We start from the raw sequence: 15,038 nt of genomic DNA, 5'->3' as shown, positions 1-15,038 counted from the left end.
AACACTCTGAAGTTTCTAAAACTGTTTGAATGATGTCTGTGAGTATAACAGAACACATATGGCAGGCAAAAACCTGAGAAAAATCCAACCAGGAAGTTGGAAATCTGAGGGTTGTAGTGACTTAGGGTTCATTTTGCACTTCCTAATGTCAACAGTCTTTAGAACGTTGTTTCAGGCTTCTACAGTGAACAGAGAGAGAACAAGAGTCAGATGACTGAGAGAATGACATGAGTTCAGTGGCGCGCACTGACTTGAGAGGTAGCTGTGTTCCATTACATTTTTGAAGACATTGGAATCGTCCGGTTGGAATATTATGGAAGATTTATGTTAAAAAGGCCCTAAAGATTGATGCTATACATCGTTTGACATGTTTCTACAAATGTAAATATAACTTTTTTTGACTTTTCATCGTGAAATCTTCGTCGCGCTTCCTACATTTGAGGTAGCTTACTGAACGCTCTAACAAAAAGGAAGTATTTGGACATAAATGATGGACTTTATTGAACAAAACAACATTTATTGTAGACCTGGGATTCCTGGGAGTGCATTCTGATGAAGATCATCAAAGGTAAGTGAATATTTATAATGCTATTTATGATTTTAGATGACTCCAAAATGGCGGGTATCTGTATTGCCTGATGTTGTTTTCTGAGCGCTGTACTCAGATTATTGCAAAGTGTGCTTTCCCTGTGAAGCTTTCATGAAATCTGTCACAGCGGTTGCATTAAGGAGATATTTATCTATAATTCTTTGAATAACAGTTTAATATTTTATCAACGTTTATGATGAGTATTTCTATAAATTGATGTGCTCATTCACCGGAAGTTTTTGGAGGAAAAACATTTCTGAACATTACGGGCCAATGTAAAATGGGTTTTTGGATATAAATATGAACTTTATCGAGCAAAACATAAATGTATTGTGTAACATGAAGTGAGTGTCACGTCCTGGCCAGTATAAGGTCAATTGGTATTGTAGTTTGGTCAGGACGTGGCAGAGGGTATTTGTTTTATGTGGTTCGGGGTGGTGTTTTGGAAAATAGGGTGTTTGATTTAGTATTTCCGGGTTTTTGGTTTATGGTCTGTGTTTATGTATTTCTATGTGTTATCTAGTTAGTTGTATGTCTATGTTTGGTTAATTGGGGTGAACTTCCAATTGAAGGCAGCTGTGTGGTGTTGCCTTTGATTGGAAGTCCTATATTAGTTGGGTGTGTTTGTTTGTCTAATGGTGGGAGATTGTCTTTGGATTGTTCTGTGTTGAGCCTTATGCTTTGCCAGACTGTTTGTTGTTGTTGTTGTTGTTGTTGTTGTTGTTGTTGTTGTTGTTGTTGTTGTTGTTCGTTCGTTCTAGTGTTTTGTTATTTTGGTATTCATTTTGAAAATAAATAAACGTCAAGATGAGCCTGCACTTACCTGCTGCGTTTTGGTCCTCCTTCACCGACGACAACTGTGACAGAATCACCCACCATTCCAGGACCAAGCAGCAGAGGAAGGAGCAGAGGAATTTCGAGTTGGACTGGTGGGAGAAGTGGACCTGGGAGGAAGTGCTGGACGGGGCCGGACCTTGGCACCAGGCTGGGGATTATCGCCGCCCGCAGTGGGAAATTGAGGCAGCCAAGGCAGAGAGGCGGAGGTACGAGGCCTTGGACGCGCTGAGGGTGAAGCACGAGAGGCACCCCCAAGAATTTTTTTGGGGGGGGCACACGGGTAGTTTGGCTAGGCATAGGAAGAGCCGGAAGCCAGCTACCCGTGGTTATATGGAGGAGCGTGTGGGGTGGAGTGCGCCATAGTGCGCTCCTCAGCGAAACATCTCACCCATCTCACCCATACGCACGCGTTGTTCCAGCCCCTCGCAGGTGCCGTGCTAGAGCGGGCATCCAGCCTGGTAGGAGGATGCCTGCGCAGCGCATCTGGTCGCCGGTACGCCTCCGAGGACCAGGCTACCCAACTCCCACTCTACGCACGGCTACCATCAGGCCCCTGCACAGCCCAGTCTGCCCTGTACCAGCACCCCGCTCGTACAGGGCTACTAGTTCCATCCAGCCAAGACGGGTTGTGCAGGAGGTAAGATCAAGACCGACTGTGCGCCTCCATAGCCCTGGGTTTCCAGCTCCTGTCTCTCGTGCGAACCCGGAAGTGCGTCAACCCAGTCCGACTCGTCCTGTTCCCGCTCCCGCACTAGCCTGGAGGTGCGTGTTCAAAATCTGGTAAGCCCAGTACCAGCACCACGCACCAGGCTTCAAGTGCGTAAACCCAGCCTCGCCAGTAAACAGTCGTCATCAGAGCTGCCCGCCAGTCAACAGTCGTCATCAGAGCTGCCCGCCAGTCAACAGTCGTCATCAGAGCTGCCCGCCAGTCAACAGTCGTCAGAGCTGCCCGCCAGTCAACAGTCGTCAGAGCTGCCCGCCAGTCAACAGTCGCCGGAGCGGCCCGCGCTGAACTGCCGGAGTGGCCAGACTGCCCTGAACTGCCGGAGTGGCCAGACTGCGCTGAACTGCCGGAGTGTCCAGACTGCGCTGAACTGCCGGAGTGGCCAGACTGCCCTGAACTGCCGGAGTGGCCAGACTGCGCTGAACTGCCGGAGTGGCCAGACTGCCCTGAACTGCCGGAGTGGCAAAACTGCCCTGAACTGCCGGAGTGGCCAGACTGCCCTGAACTGCCGGAGTGGCCAGACTGCCCTGAACTGCCGGAGTGGCCAGACTGCCCTGAACCGGAGCCAGACTGCCCTGAACCGCCAGACTGCCCTGAACCGCCAGACTGCCCTGAACCGCCAGACTGCCCAGACTGCCCCGAACCGCCAGACTGCCCAGACTGCCCCGAACCGCCAGACTGCCCAGACTGCCCCGAGCCGCCAGACTGCCCAGACTGTCCCGAGCCGCCAGACTGCCCAGACTGTCCCGAGCCGCCAGACTGCCCAGACTGTCCCGAGCCGCCAGACTGCCCAGACTGTCCCGAGCCGCCAGACTGCCCAGACTGTCCCGAGCCGCCAGACTGCCCCGACAGCCTGGAACGGCCAGAGCCGGAGCCACCTCCAGAGATAGGTGGGTTGGGGAGGGGGGGTGTAGCACAGTGCCGTCGTTGACGGCAGCCACCCTCCCTTCCCTCCCTTTAGTAGGGGGGAATTTTTCTTTTTTGGTGTTGCTTGGGGTTATTTTTGTTAAGGTGCTTCCGGGGTTAGCACCTTTAAGGGGTACTGTCACGTCCTGGCCAGTATAAGGTCAATTGGTATTGTAGTTTGGTCAGGACGTGGCAGAGGGTATTTGTTTTATGTGGTTCGGGGTGGTGTTTTGGAAAATAGGGTGTTTGATTTAGTATTTCCGGGTTTTTGGTTTATGGTCTGTGTTTATGTATTTCTATGTGTTATCTAGTTAGTTGTATGTCTATGTTTGGTTAATTGGGGTGGACTTCCAATTGAAGGCAGCTGTGTGGTGTTGCCTTTGATTGGAAGTCCTATATTAGTTGGGTGTGTTTGTTTGTCTAATGGTGGGAGATTGTCTTTGGATTGTTCTGTGTTGAGCCTTATGCTTTGCCAGACTGTTTGTTGTTGTTGTTGTTGTTGTTGTTGTTGTTGTTGTTGTTGTTGTTGTTCGTTCGTTCTAGTGTTTTGTTATTTTGGTATTCATTTTGAAAATAAATAAACGTCAAGATGAGCCTGCACTTACCTGCTGCGTTTTGGTCCTCCTTCACCGACGACAACTGTGACAATGAGTGCCATCTGATGAAGATCATCAAAGGTTAGTGCTTCATTTTAGCTGTATTTCTGTTTTTTATGACACCTCTCCTTGCTTGGAAAATGGCTGTGTGGTTTTTCTTGTCAAGGTGATGTGCTAACATAATCTAATGCTATGCTTTCGCCGTAAAGCCTTTTTGAAATCGGACAATGTGGTTGGATTAAGGAGGAGTGTATCTTTAAAATGGGATATAATAGTTGTATGTTTGAGAAATTTGAATTATGAGATTTTTGTTGTTTTGAATTTGGTGCCCTGCTATTTCACTGGCTGTTGAATAGTGTGTCCCGCAGGTGGGACGGTCACGTCCCACATACCCCAGAGAGGTTAAAGAATGACAGCCAGCAGGGAGAGGACAGGCATCTTTACCGAGTATCCATCCTTGAGCCATCGGATGTATGGGACAGGCTTCCCGTTAGCTACACAGGACATGGTGTGTTCTGACCCTATGTCCTTCTGGGTGTTGTTGATGGTCACAGCCCACTCAGGAGCAGCTGTCAATCAAAACATCATTTAAATGTTGAAACACATACATACTACAATGAAAGCATGTATATGTTGTGGTTTACAGTAAATCATATCTTAGTGTTAGTGGTACTAACATTGTAATGTAAAGTGCTATAAGCCAGTGCTATGTACTGTATATCAGATCTGTTATTGTAGAGATGGAGTTTGGTATCTTACCCTCTACATAGAGCCATGCCTGATGCCAGTCCTGCCATTTCTGGTTGATGGCCTCACACTCGTACCCTGCTGAGTCTTCATACTGGACGTTGTAGAGGTGGAGCAGCGCTCCAGACATGCTGACCTGAGCGCTAGCAGGCAGGTCGGTAGCACCTATCTTCCTCCAGACGATATGAGGGGCCGGACTGGATGCAAAGACAACAAGAGAAGAAGGAACTATCTAAGCACGGTTATGTCCCAAATGGCAGGCCTTGTGTCTTATGAAGGCTTAATGAATCCTCCATAAGCCCTTTATAAGGCATACATAACTGTTTCACAAAATATGTATAAGCAAATGGATGCCATCTTCTCTAGTTACAGTTTGACAAGTGAACAAAAGTCCCCAAAGTCTTGGTGTTTGTTTGATCAGTAGCTAAATATCTGTCATTTCCATATTCTGACTCACTTTCCCAGAGCGAAGCACTCCAGTGTGACGTTGTAGTTGAGCATAGCTGTGGTGTCAGGGAACTTCACTACGAGGTCGGCCTTGTACCTCTTCTCTGGGGCTGTGGGGATGAAAGGGTCATAGGTCAACACTATGGAGTTGCCCAAAAGACATTGATCTATGGTCAGTTTTTTGTGTTTTTTCCCAGCCTAATGTCTTGGGATAGATTTCGCAGTGTAACATGATCCCAGATCTGTGGCTAGGATGCACTTCTACCTAGACACTGATCTAAGGTCAGTTTTGTCTTTCCATCTAAAGAAACATCTTAGATTTTGGGGAGGGTTTACACTGATCCTAGATCTGAGCCTAGGCGTAACATCTACCCGGAGCTGAAGACAAAGCAAAGACAATGGTCAAAAGTAGTGCATTATATAGGTAACACAGCTATAAACGAGTGTACTATATACTGTAGGTAACACAGCTATAAACTAGTGTACAATATAGGTAACACAGCTATAAACTAGTACACTGTATAGGTAACACAGCTATAAACTAGCATATATACTGTAGGTAACACAGCTATAAACTAGTGTACTATATACTGTAGGTAACACAGCTATAAACTAGTACTATATACTATAGGTAACACAGCTATAAACTAGTGTACTATATAGGTAACACAGCTATAAGGCACTATATAGGTAACACAGCTATAAACTAGTGTACTATATAGGTATCACAGCTATAGGCTACTCACTCTCTTCTGTAGATATAAGAGTGATGAACTTGGAGTAGACTCCCTTGCCAATCTGTGGGTTGAACACATAGCAGGAGTAGTTCCCTGCGTCTGACGCCTCCACCTTAGAGATGTACAGATTCCCGGTGCTCTGAGAGACGAAGTGACGCTTATCCGGGTGGAGGAAGACCGGAAACTCGTTGTATATCCAACGGAACGTCACCTCAGCTGGGATACATGGGAAGAACAAAAAACACAAATAGTAAGAATGTGGTGGTCGGTTTCACCGGAATCACCTCTGAGTCTCTATGGGGGTTTAGTTTGTGTATTGTGTAATTCTGAGGTACTGTGAACAACGGTGTTCTGAACAGCTCTTTCTTCAAACACGTCATTCACAACCATACAGTATTGGATTTCTTTCAAAGGTCTGACAAGATTTTCCTACAGTTGCTGGGATGAATATCAAACTCAGATGTCAATCAATCAACCAATCAATTGGTTTATTTTTGTGTACTGTGTAACTCTGAGGTACTGTGAACAACGGTGTTCTGAACAGCTCTTTCTTCATGAAGTTCTATGATTCAGCACTGAATAGATTACAAGTCCGAATGTTTACCTTTAAATTTGAGTCCTTTAACAGATGCTATTATCCAGAGCCACTTGAAGATAGTGCATTGATCTTAAAGGTCCAATGTAGCCATTTTTATCTCACTATCAAATCATTTCTGGATAACAATTAAGTACCTTACTGTGATTGTTTTCAATTAAAATATGTTTTAGCAAAAAGCAATTTCTCAAGCAATACTTTTTCTAGGACTGTCTGGGAGTGGTCTGAGCGGGGAGATGAAAACTGAAAATTTGCTGTTATTGGCAGAACATTTCACAGTATTATTCCAACCTCATAGTGTGGAAACATGTATAAAACACAGCAAAAACATGTTTTTGAATGCACTGGGCCTTTAAGATAGCTAGGTGGGTCAACCACATATCACAGTCATAGTAAGTACATTTTTCTTCAATAAAGTAGCAATCAGCAGAGTCAGGGCTAGTAGGAAAAGACAAGTATGACTGTTAGTTTGAGTGATCTAGTAAGTCTGAGGTACTAACTTGGCCATCATGTGTATTCTAGTAAGTCTGAGGCACTAACTTGGCCATCATGTGTATTCTAGTAAGTCTGAGGTACTAACTTGGCCATCATGTGTATTCTAGTAAGTCTGAGGTACTAACTTGGCCATCATGTGTATTCTAGTAAGTCTGAGGTACTAACTTGGCCATCATGTGTATTCTAGTAAGTCTGAGGCACTAACTTGGCCATCATGTGTATTCTAGTAAGTCTGAGGTACTAACTTGGCCATCATGTGTATTCTAGTAAGTCTGAGGTACTAACTTGGCCATCATGTGTATTCTAGTAAGTCTGAGGCACTAACTTGGCCATCATGTGTATTCTAGTAAGTCTGAGGCACTAACTTGGCCATCATGTGTACTCTAGTAAGTCTGAGGTACTAACTTGGCCATCATGTGTATTCTAGTAAGTCTGAGGTACTAACTTGGCCATCATGTGTATTCTAGTAAGTCTGAGGTACTAACTTGGCCATCATGTGTATTCTAGTAAGTCTGAGGCACTAACTTGGCCATCATGTGTATTCTAGTAAGTCTGAGGCACTAACTTGGCCATCATGTGTATTCTAGTAAGTCTGAGGCACTAACTTGGCCATCATGTGTATTCTAGTAAGTCTGAGGTACTAACTTGGCCATCATGTGTATTCTAGTAAGTCTGAGGTACTAACTTGGCCATCATGTGTATTCTAGTAAGTCTGAGGCACTAACTTGGCCATCATGTGTATTCTAGTAAGTCTGAGGTACTAACTTGGCCATCATGTGTATTCTAGTAAGTCTGAGGTACTAACTTGGCCATCATGTGTACTCTAGTAAGTCTGAGGTACTAACTTGGCCATCATGTGTACTCTAGTAAGTCTGAGGTACTAACTTGGCCATCATGTGTACTCTAGTAAGTCTGAGGCACTAACTTGGCCATCATGTGTATTCTAGTAAGTCTGAGGCACTAACTTGGCCATCATGTGTATTCTAGTAAGTCTGAGGTACTAACTTGGCCATCATGTGTACTCTAGTAAGTCTGAGGTACTAACTTGGCCATCATGTGTACTCTAGTAAGTCTGAGGTACTAACTTGGCCATCATGTGTACTCTAGTAAGTCTGAGGTACTAACTTGGCCATCATGTGTATTCTAGTATGTCTGAGGTACTAACTTGGCCATCATGTGTATTCTAGTAAGTCTGAGGCACTAACTTGGCCATCGCTTGGGAGGAGCACAGAGCAGCACGGCCCCCTGGCCCTCCTTCACGGTCACAGGGTCCCTCTCTTCATCTGGGAACTCCTCCAGGTCTGGAGACAGAGAAAGATAACGCAATGGTCAGTTTAACTCTAGCATATAGTTATGATTCCAGGTGTCCACAGACAACACAGCTGTATACCACAGACAGAAACAATGACATAGGGACTACACACACGACATAATACTTCCTGTGTTTGTTAGTCAATTCAGTTTCAGAAACCATGGGGATGTGAATAAGCACATCTACTGTGAGAGAGAAATAGAACCTGTTGACCAGAGTCAACCAGTTTAACTCACATCCAGTACTAGTCTCTCTCAACATGAAATTTGGTCATGGCTCGCGACAATACTCACATCCAAACTTGACCTTGGCCTCCTTGCTGATGACGGTGCCGTAAATGTTCTTGGCAACACAGACGTAGGTCCCTGCATGTTTCTTCTCTTCAGGGTTGTTTATGATGAGGTTCCCTCCCACCAGACTGTAGTGTTCATTAGGCAGCTCCATCAGCTTGATCTCCCAGTTATCACGCCTCCATCTGGGGGGAAATATGGATCTCCCTTTTTACCCAGAAATTGATGTTTTTGTATAAATTGGAATGAGTCATTCCTCTCCATGTCCTCTGAAAGTTGTACGACTCTAGAACCAATCAAAGTCATTCAAAACACCTTGTGAATGTCTGTGACTACATGGCAGTAGATCTTTAAAATGTTCTTAAATTCCTGTTAACTTTGGTTTTCCAATGATATGTGACGTAATGTGTGTTACCTTAATGTATTGTACGGGTTGATTTGGGTGTGTGTGTGTGTGTGTGTGTGTGTGTGCGTGTGTGTGTGCGTGTGCACGCGTGTGTGTGTGTGTGTGTGTGTGTGTGTGTGGGGTTACCTGTATGTGGGTGCAGGGTTGGCCCGTGCTCTACAGTTCATGGAGATATGTCTGTCAGGTGACTCCTTTGTGTAGACGATATCCAGAGGCTCCTCTTCAAATATTGGACCGTAGCCCGTAGCATCATCTGACAGGACACAACATCACAGTGATGTTACAACAACATTACAGCAACATTATGTCAATATAACTTTAATGACTGTGAATGGTCGATAAACACACATGAAACCAGACCCATTTTACTGCGATTCAGCGTTTAGGAGTTAATGCTGTACGTCAGTGCATTACAAGCTTTTACAGAGTAAATGGTCATGACAATCAAAACCAGACTCCACTTACCTCCAAAGATCCTGGGCTCACCAAACAAGACTGCCACTGCAAAATGACGGGAGAAATAAAGGACACTTTGTTTAGTTTCTCATGGCTAGAACATGGCTTAAACTTAAACAGAGCAACATGGATTAAACTCTATCACAATGTTCCAGTCACACATGAGGTGGAACAGAGCAACTTGGATTAAACTGTATCACAATGTTCCAGTCACACATGAGGTGGAACAGAGCAACATGGATTAAACTCTATCACAATGTTCCAGTCACACATGAGGAGGAACAGAGCAACATGGATTAAACTGTATCACAATGTTCCAGTCACACATGAGGTGGAACAGAGCAACTTGGATTAAACTGTATCACAATGTTCCAGTCACACATGAGGTGGAACAGAGCAACTTGGATTAAACTGTATCACAATGTTCCAGTCACACATGAGGTGGAACAGAGCAACATGGATTAAACTCTATCACAATGTTCCAGTCACACATGAGGAGGAACAGAGCAACATGGATTAAACTGTATCACAATGTTCCAGTCACACATGAGGTGGAACAGAGCAATGATTAAACTCTATCACAATGTACACATGAGGGAACAGAGCAACATGGATTAAACTGTATCACAATGTTCCAGTCACACATGAGGTGGAACAGAGCAACATGGATTAAACTCTATCACAATGTTCCAGTCACACATGAGGTGGAACAGAGCAACATGGATTAAACTGTATCACAATGTTCCAGTCACACATGAGGTGGAACAGAGCAACTTGGATTAAACTGTATCACAATGTTCCAGTCACACATGAGGTGGAACAGAGCAACATGGATTAAACTCTATCACAATGTTCCAGTCACACATGAGGAGGAACAGAGCAACATGGATTAAACTGTATCACAATGTTCCAGTCACACATGAGGTGGAACAGAGCAACTTGGATTAAACTGTATCACAATGTTCCAGTCACACATGAGGTGGAACAGAGCAACATGGATTAAACTCTATCACAATGTTCCAGTCACACATGAGGAGGAACAGAGCAACATGGATTAAACTCTATCACAATGTTCCAGTCACACATGAGGTGGAACAGAGCAACTTGGATTAAACTGTATCACAATGTTCCAGTCACACATGAGGTGGAACAGAGCAACATGGATTAAACTGTATCACAATGTTCCAGTCACACATGAGGTGGAACAGAGCAACATGGATTAAACTCTATCACAATGTTCCAGTCACACATGAGGTGGAACAGAGCAACATGGATTAAACTGTATCACAATGTTCCAGTCACACATGAGGAGGAACAGAGCAACATGGATTAAACTCTATCACAATGTTCCAGTCACACATGAGGAGGAACAGAGCAACTTGGATTAAACTCTATCACAATGTTCCAGTCACACATGAGGAGGAACAGAGCAATATGGATTAAACTCTATCACAATGTTCCAGTCACACATGAGGAGGAACAGAGCAACATGGATTAAACTGTATCACAATGTTCCAGTCACACATGAGGAGGAACAGAGCAACTTGGATTAAACTGTATCACAATGTTCCAGTCACACATGAGGTGGAACAGAGCAACTTGGACTTAGTAAAAACAGTAGTCCTTCTCATATGATGTCTAATGTAGTTCATTCTAAGACATGTATAGAAGACAGAAGCAGTCTGTTGAGAGCTACTCACCAGTGTGTGACAGTGAGGAGGAGAGAACGAGCAGGACCAGGGCTGTGACTGCCATGACTGTCTACTGACTGACACACAGACCGGACAGAGGTCTGTAACGGACAGGACATGAGCTAGAGAAGAGAGAGAGAAATGACATCAGCTAGAGAGGAGAGAGAGAAATGACATCAGCTAGAGAGGAGAGAGAGAAATGACATCAGCTAGAGAGGAGAGAGAGAAATGACATCAGCTAGAGAGGAGAGAGAGAGAAATGACATCAGCTAGAGAGGAGAGAGAGAAATGACAACAGCTAGAGAGGAGAGAGAAACACCTAAGAGAGGAAAGAGAGGAAATGACATCAGCTAGAGAGGAGAGAGAGGAAATGACATCAGCTAGAGAGGAGAGAGAGAAATGACATCAGCTAGAGAGGAGAGAGAGGAAATGACATCAGCTAGAGAGGAGAGAGAGGAAATGACATCAGCTAGAGAGGAGAGAGAGAAATTACAACAGCTAGAGAGGAGAGAGAGAGAAATGACATCAGCTAGAGAGGAGAGAGAGAAATGACATCAGGCTAGAGAGGAGAGAGAGAAATGACATCAGCTAGAGAGGAGAGAGAGAAATGACATCAGCTAGAGAGGAGAGAGAGAAATGACATCAGCTAGAGAGGAGAGAGAGAAATGACATCAGCTAGAGAGGAGAGAGAGAAATGACATCAGCTAGAGAGGAGAGAGAGGAAATCTCATCGGCTAGAGAGGATAGAGAGGAAATGACATCAGCTAGAGAGGATAGAGAGGAAATGACATCAGCTAGAGAGAATGAGAGAGAGAAATTACAACAGCTAGAGAGGATAGAGAGAGAAATGACATCAGCTAGAGAGGAGAGAGAGAAATGACATCAGCTAGAGAGGAGAGAGAGAAATGACATCAGCTAGAGAGGAGAGAGAGAAATGACATCAGCTAGAGAGGAGAGAGAGAAATGACATCAGCTAGAGAGGAGAGAGAGAAATGACATCAGCTAGAGAGGAGAGAGAGAAATGACAACAGCTAGAGAGGAGAGAGAGAAATGACATCAGCTAGAGAGGATAGAGAGGAAATGACATCAGCTAGAGAGGAGAGAGAGAAATGACATCAGCTAGAGAGGAGAGAGAGAAATGACATCAGCTAGAGAGGAGAGAGAGAAATGACATCAGCTAGAGAGGAGAGAGAGAAATGACAACAGCTAGAGAGGAGAGAGAGAAATGACATCAGCTAGAGAGGATAGAGAGGAAATGACATCAGCTAGAGAGGAGAGAGAGGAAATTACATCAGCTAGAGAGGAGAGAGAGAAATGACATCAGCTAGAGAGGAGAGAGAGAGGAAATGACATCAGCTAGAGAGGAGAGAGAGGAAATGACATCAGCTAGAGAGGAGAGAGAGAAATTACAACAGCTAGAGAGGAGAGAGAGAAATGACATCAGCTAGAGAGGAGAGAGAGAAATGACATCAGCTAGAGAGGAGAGAGAGGAGAGAGGAAATGACATCAGCTAGAGAGGAGAGAGAGGAAATGACATCAGCTAGAGAGGAGAGAGAGAAATGACATCAGCTAGAGAGGAGAGAGAGAAATGACATCAGCTAGAGAGGAGAGAGAGGAAATCTCATCAGCTAGAGAGGATAGAGAGGAAATGACATCAGCTAGAGAGGATAGAGAGGAAATGACATCAGCTAGAGAGAATAGAGAGAGAAATTACAACAGCTAGAGAGGATAGAGAGAGAAATGACATCAGCTAGAGAGAATAGAGAGAGAAATTACAACAGCTGGGAAATAGAGAGAGAAATGACATCAGCTAGAGAGGAGAGAGAGAAATGACATCAGCTAGAGAGGAGAGAGAGAAAGACACAGCTGAAATGACATCAGCTAGAGAGGAGAGAGAGAAATGACATCAGCTAGAGAGGAGAGAGAGAAATGACATCAGCTAGAGAGGAGAGAGGAAATGACATCAGCTAGAGAGGAGAGAGAGAAATGACATCACCTAGAGAGGAAATACAATTATTGTTTATCTTCTTTGCTGAATGAAATAAACTTGAACCTGAGTTGTATCTAATAAAATTAAAAAGCCACTCAGATAACAAGATGGCTTGATCTTGTGCTCATCATTGCTGATTGTGTTTCCTCATATCCACAACAACCACAATGTCACACACACAGATCTATGGATTCTATTCATACGCTCCCATCCACTATCCTTATCAGTTTGACAGTACCCTCAGTGTGGCAGCAGCCACAGATCTATGGATTCTATTCATACGCTCCCATCCACTATCCTTATCAGTTTGACAGTACCCTCAGTGTGGCAGCAGCCACAGATCTATGGATTCTATTCATACGCTCCGTCCACTATCCTTATCAGTTTGACAGTACCCTCAGTGTGGCAGCAGCCACAGATCTGAATTCATGTATTCATTTGGTTTGTTTTATTGTTGAATATTCTGGTATATACACAATTCAGCTTTTAGCTGTATAAATAAAACTGGATTCTATTAGATAGACCCCCCAGTGTGCAATCTCCATATCAATTCACTTTGGATGTTTAAATGATTTATAACACTCATGAGTCAACAATATTCTCCACATATACTGTAGTCATGCAGGCTTTTCTCTGTGAAGGGCTTTTCCCTAATATATGCATTCACACACACACACACACACACACACACACACTGCAGCGCTCAGACGGGTCCTGTCTGGCGTCACACATGCTCACACATCAGTTCTGCAGCAGCATATGAGAGTCATCCTGCAGCAAGACACACCTTCTGAATACTGAGAGGGAGGGAGGGAGAGAGAGAGTGGGAGAGTGAGGATAGAGCGATAGGGAGAGCGAAAGAGGCACAGAGCGAGAGAGGGTGAGAGAGTGAGTATGGGAGAGACAGAGAGATAAATAGAAAGAGAGAGAGAGAGAGAGAGAGAGAGAGAGAGAGAAAGGGTGCGATGGTGAGACAGAGAGAGAGAGCGAGAGAGAGAGAGAGAGAGAGAGAGAGAGAGAGAGAGAGAGGGAGAGAGAGAGAGAGAGAGAGAGAGAGGGGGAGAGAGAGAGAGAGAGAGCTGCTCTGAGTCTGCAGTACTCTCAGCTCTCTCAGAGGACAACACAACACCAGTCTCAATCGGCTGCAGCCAGTCACGCTATAGCTCCGCCCCTCACCTCACCATTATGAAAAAGTGCAGTCATGCTGCATGCATAATACACTCCTGATTGAACACAGGATGTAGTGCATACCGTAGTCGTGTTTAGTGTCCTTAACACACCTCTGATACCCTATATCTGTAGAGAATCCTAGAGATACCCCCACCTTTCCACGGTACTGGCCCCAGCATCCCTGTCTGTCCAGCTACTATACTGAACCCTGTCTGTCGAGCTACTCTACTGAACCCTGTCTGTCCAGCTACTATACTGAACCCTGTCTGTCCAGCTACTATACTGAACCCTGTCTGTCCAGCTACTATACTGAACCCTGTCTGTCCAGCTACTCTACTGAACCCTGTCTGTCCAGCTACTATACTGAACCCTGTCTGTCCAGCTACTATACTGAACCCTGTCTGTCCAGCTACTATACTGAACCCTGTCTGTCCAGCTACTCTACTGAACCCCTGTCTGTCCAGCTACTATACTAAACCCCGTCTGTCCAGCTACTCTACTGAACCCCGTCTGTTCAGCTACTATACTGAAACCCCGTCTGTTCAGCTACTCTACTGAACCCCGTCTGTTCAGCTACTATACTGAACCCTGTCTGTCCAGCTACTCTACTGAACCCCGTCTGTCCAGCTACTCTACTGAACCCCTGTCTGTTCAGCTACTATACTGAACCCTGTCTGTCCCAGCTACTTTACTGAACCCCTGTCTGTTCAGCTACTCTACTGAACCCCTGTCTGTTCAGCTACTCTACTGAACCCCGTCTGTCCAGCTACTCTACTGAACCCCTGTCTGTCCAGCTACTCTACTGAACCCTGTCTGTTCAGCTACTATACTGAACCCTGTCTGTCCAGCTACTATACTGAACCCTGTCTGTCCAGCTACTATACTGAACCCTGTCTGTCCAGCTACTCTACTGAACCCTGTCTGTCCAGCTACTATACTAAACCCTGTCTGTCCAGCTACTCTACTGAACCCCTGTCTGTTCAGCTACTATACTGAACCCTGTCTGTTCAGCTACTCTACGGAACCCTGTCTGTTCAGCTACTATACTGA

General features: G+C 44.9%; 1 protein-coding gene across 1 annotated transcript in view; it reads right to left on the bottom strand.

The window, feature by feature from the left end:
• LOC106609732 (contactin-1) overlaps nt 1-15,038 on the bottom strand; it is a 37,811-nt gene that overhangs the window by 12,940 nt on the left and 9,833 nt on the right. Inside the window, exons 2-10 of the mRNA XM_045722493.1 lie at nt 10,838-10,950; nt 9,147-9,182; nt 8,808-8,934; nt 8,279-8,460; nt 7,879-7,974; nt 5,593-5,799; nt 4,857-4,956; nt 4,412-4,596; nt 4,097-4,221 (exon numbers count right to left, since the gene is read on the bottom strand). Of these exons, the coding sequence (XP_045578449.1) occupies nt 4,097-4,221; nt 4,412-4,596; nt 4,857-4,956; nt 5,593-5,799; nt 7,879-7,974; nt 8,279-8,460; nt 8,808-8,934; nt 9,147-9,182; nt 10,838-10,892 (1,113 nt within the window). The 5' untranslated portion in view covers nt 10,893-10,950. The remainder of the gene's footprint in view (nt 1-4,096; nt 4,222-4,411; nt 4,597-4,856; nt 4,957-5,592; nt 5,800-7,878; nt 7,975-8,278; nt 8,461-8,807; nt 8,935-9,146; nt 9,183-10,837; nt 10,951-15,038) is intronic.

The sequence above is a fragment of the Salmo salar genome, chromosome ssa07 (genome assembly GCF_905237065.1).
Source record: "Salmo salar chromosome ssa07, Ssal_v3.1, whole genome shotgun sequence".
NCBI classification, from domain to species: Eukaryota; Metazoa; Chordata; class Actinopteri; order Salmoniformes; family Salmonidae; genus Salmo; species Salmo salar.
This window is presented reverse-complemented; position numbering and strand designations above follow the sequence as displayed.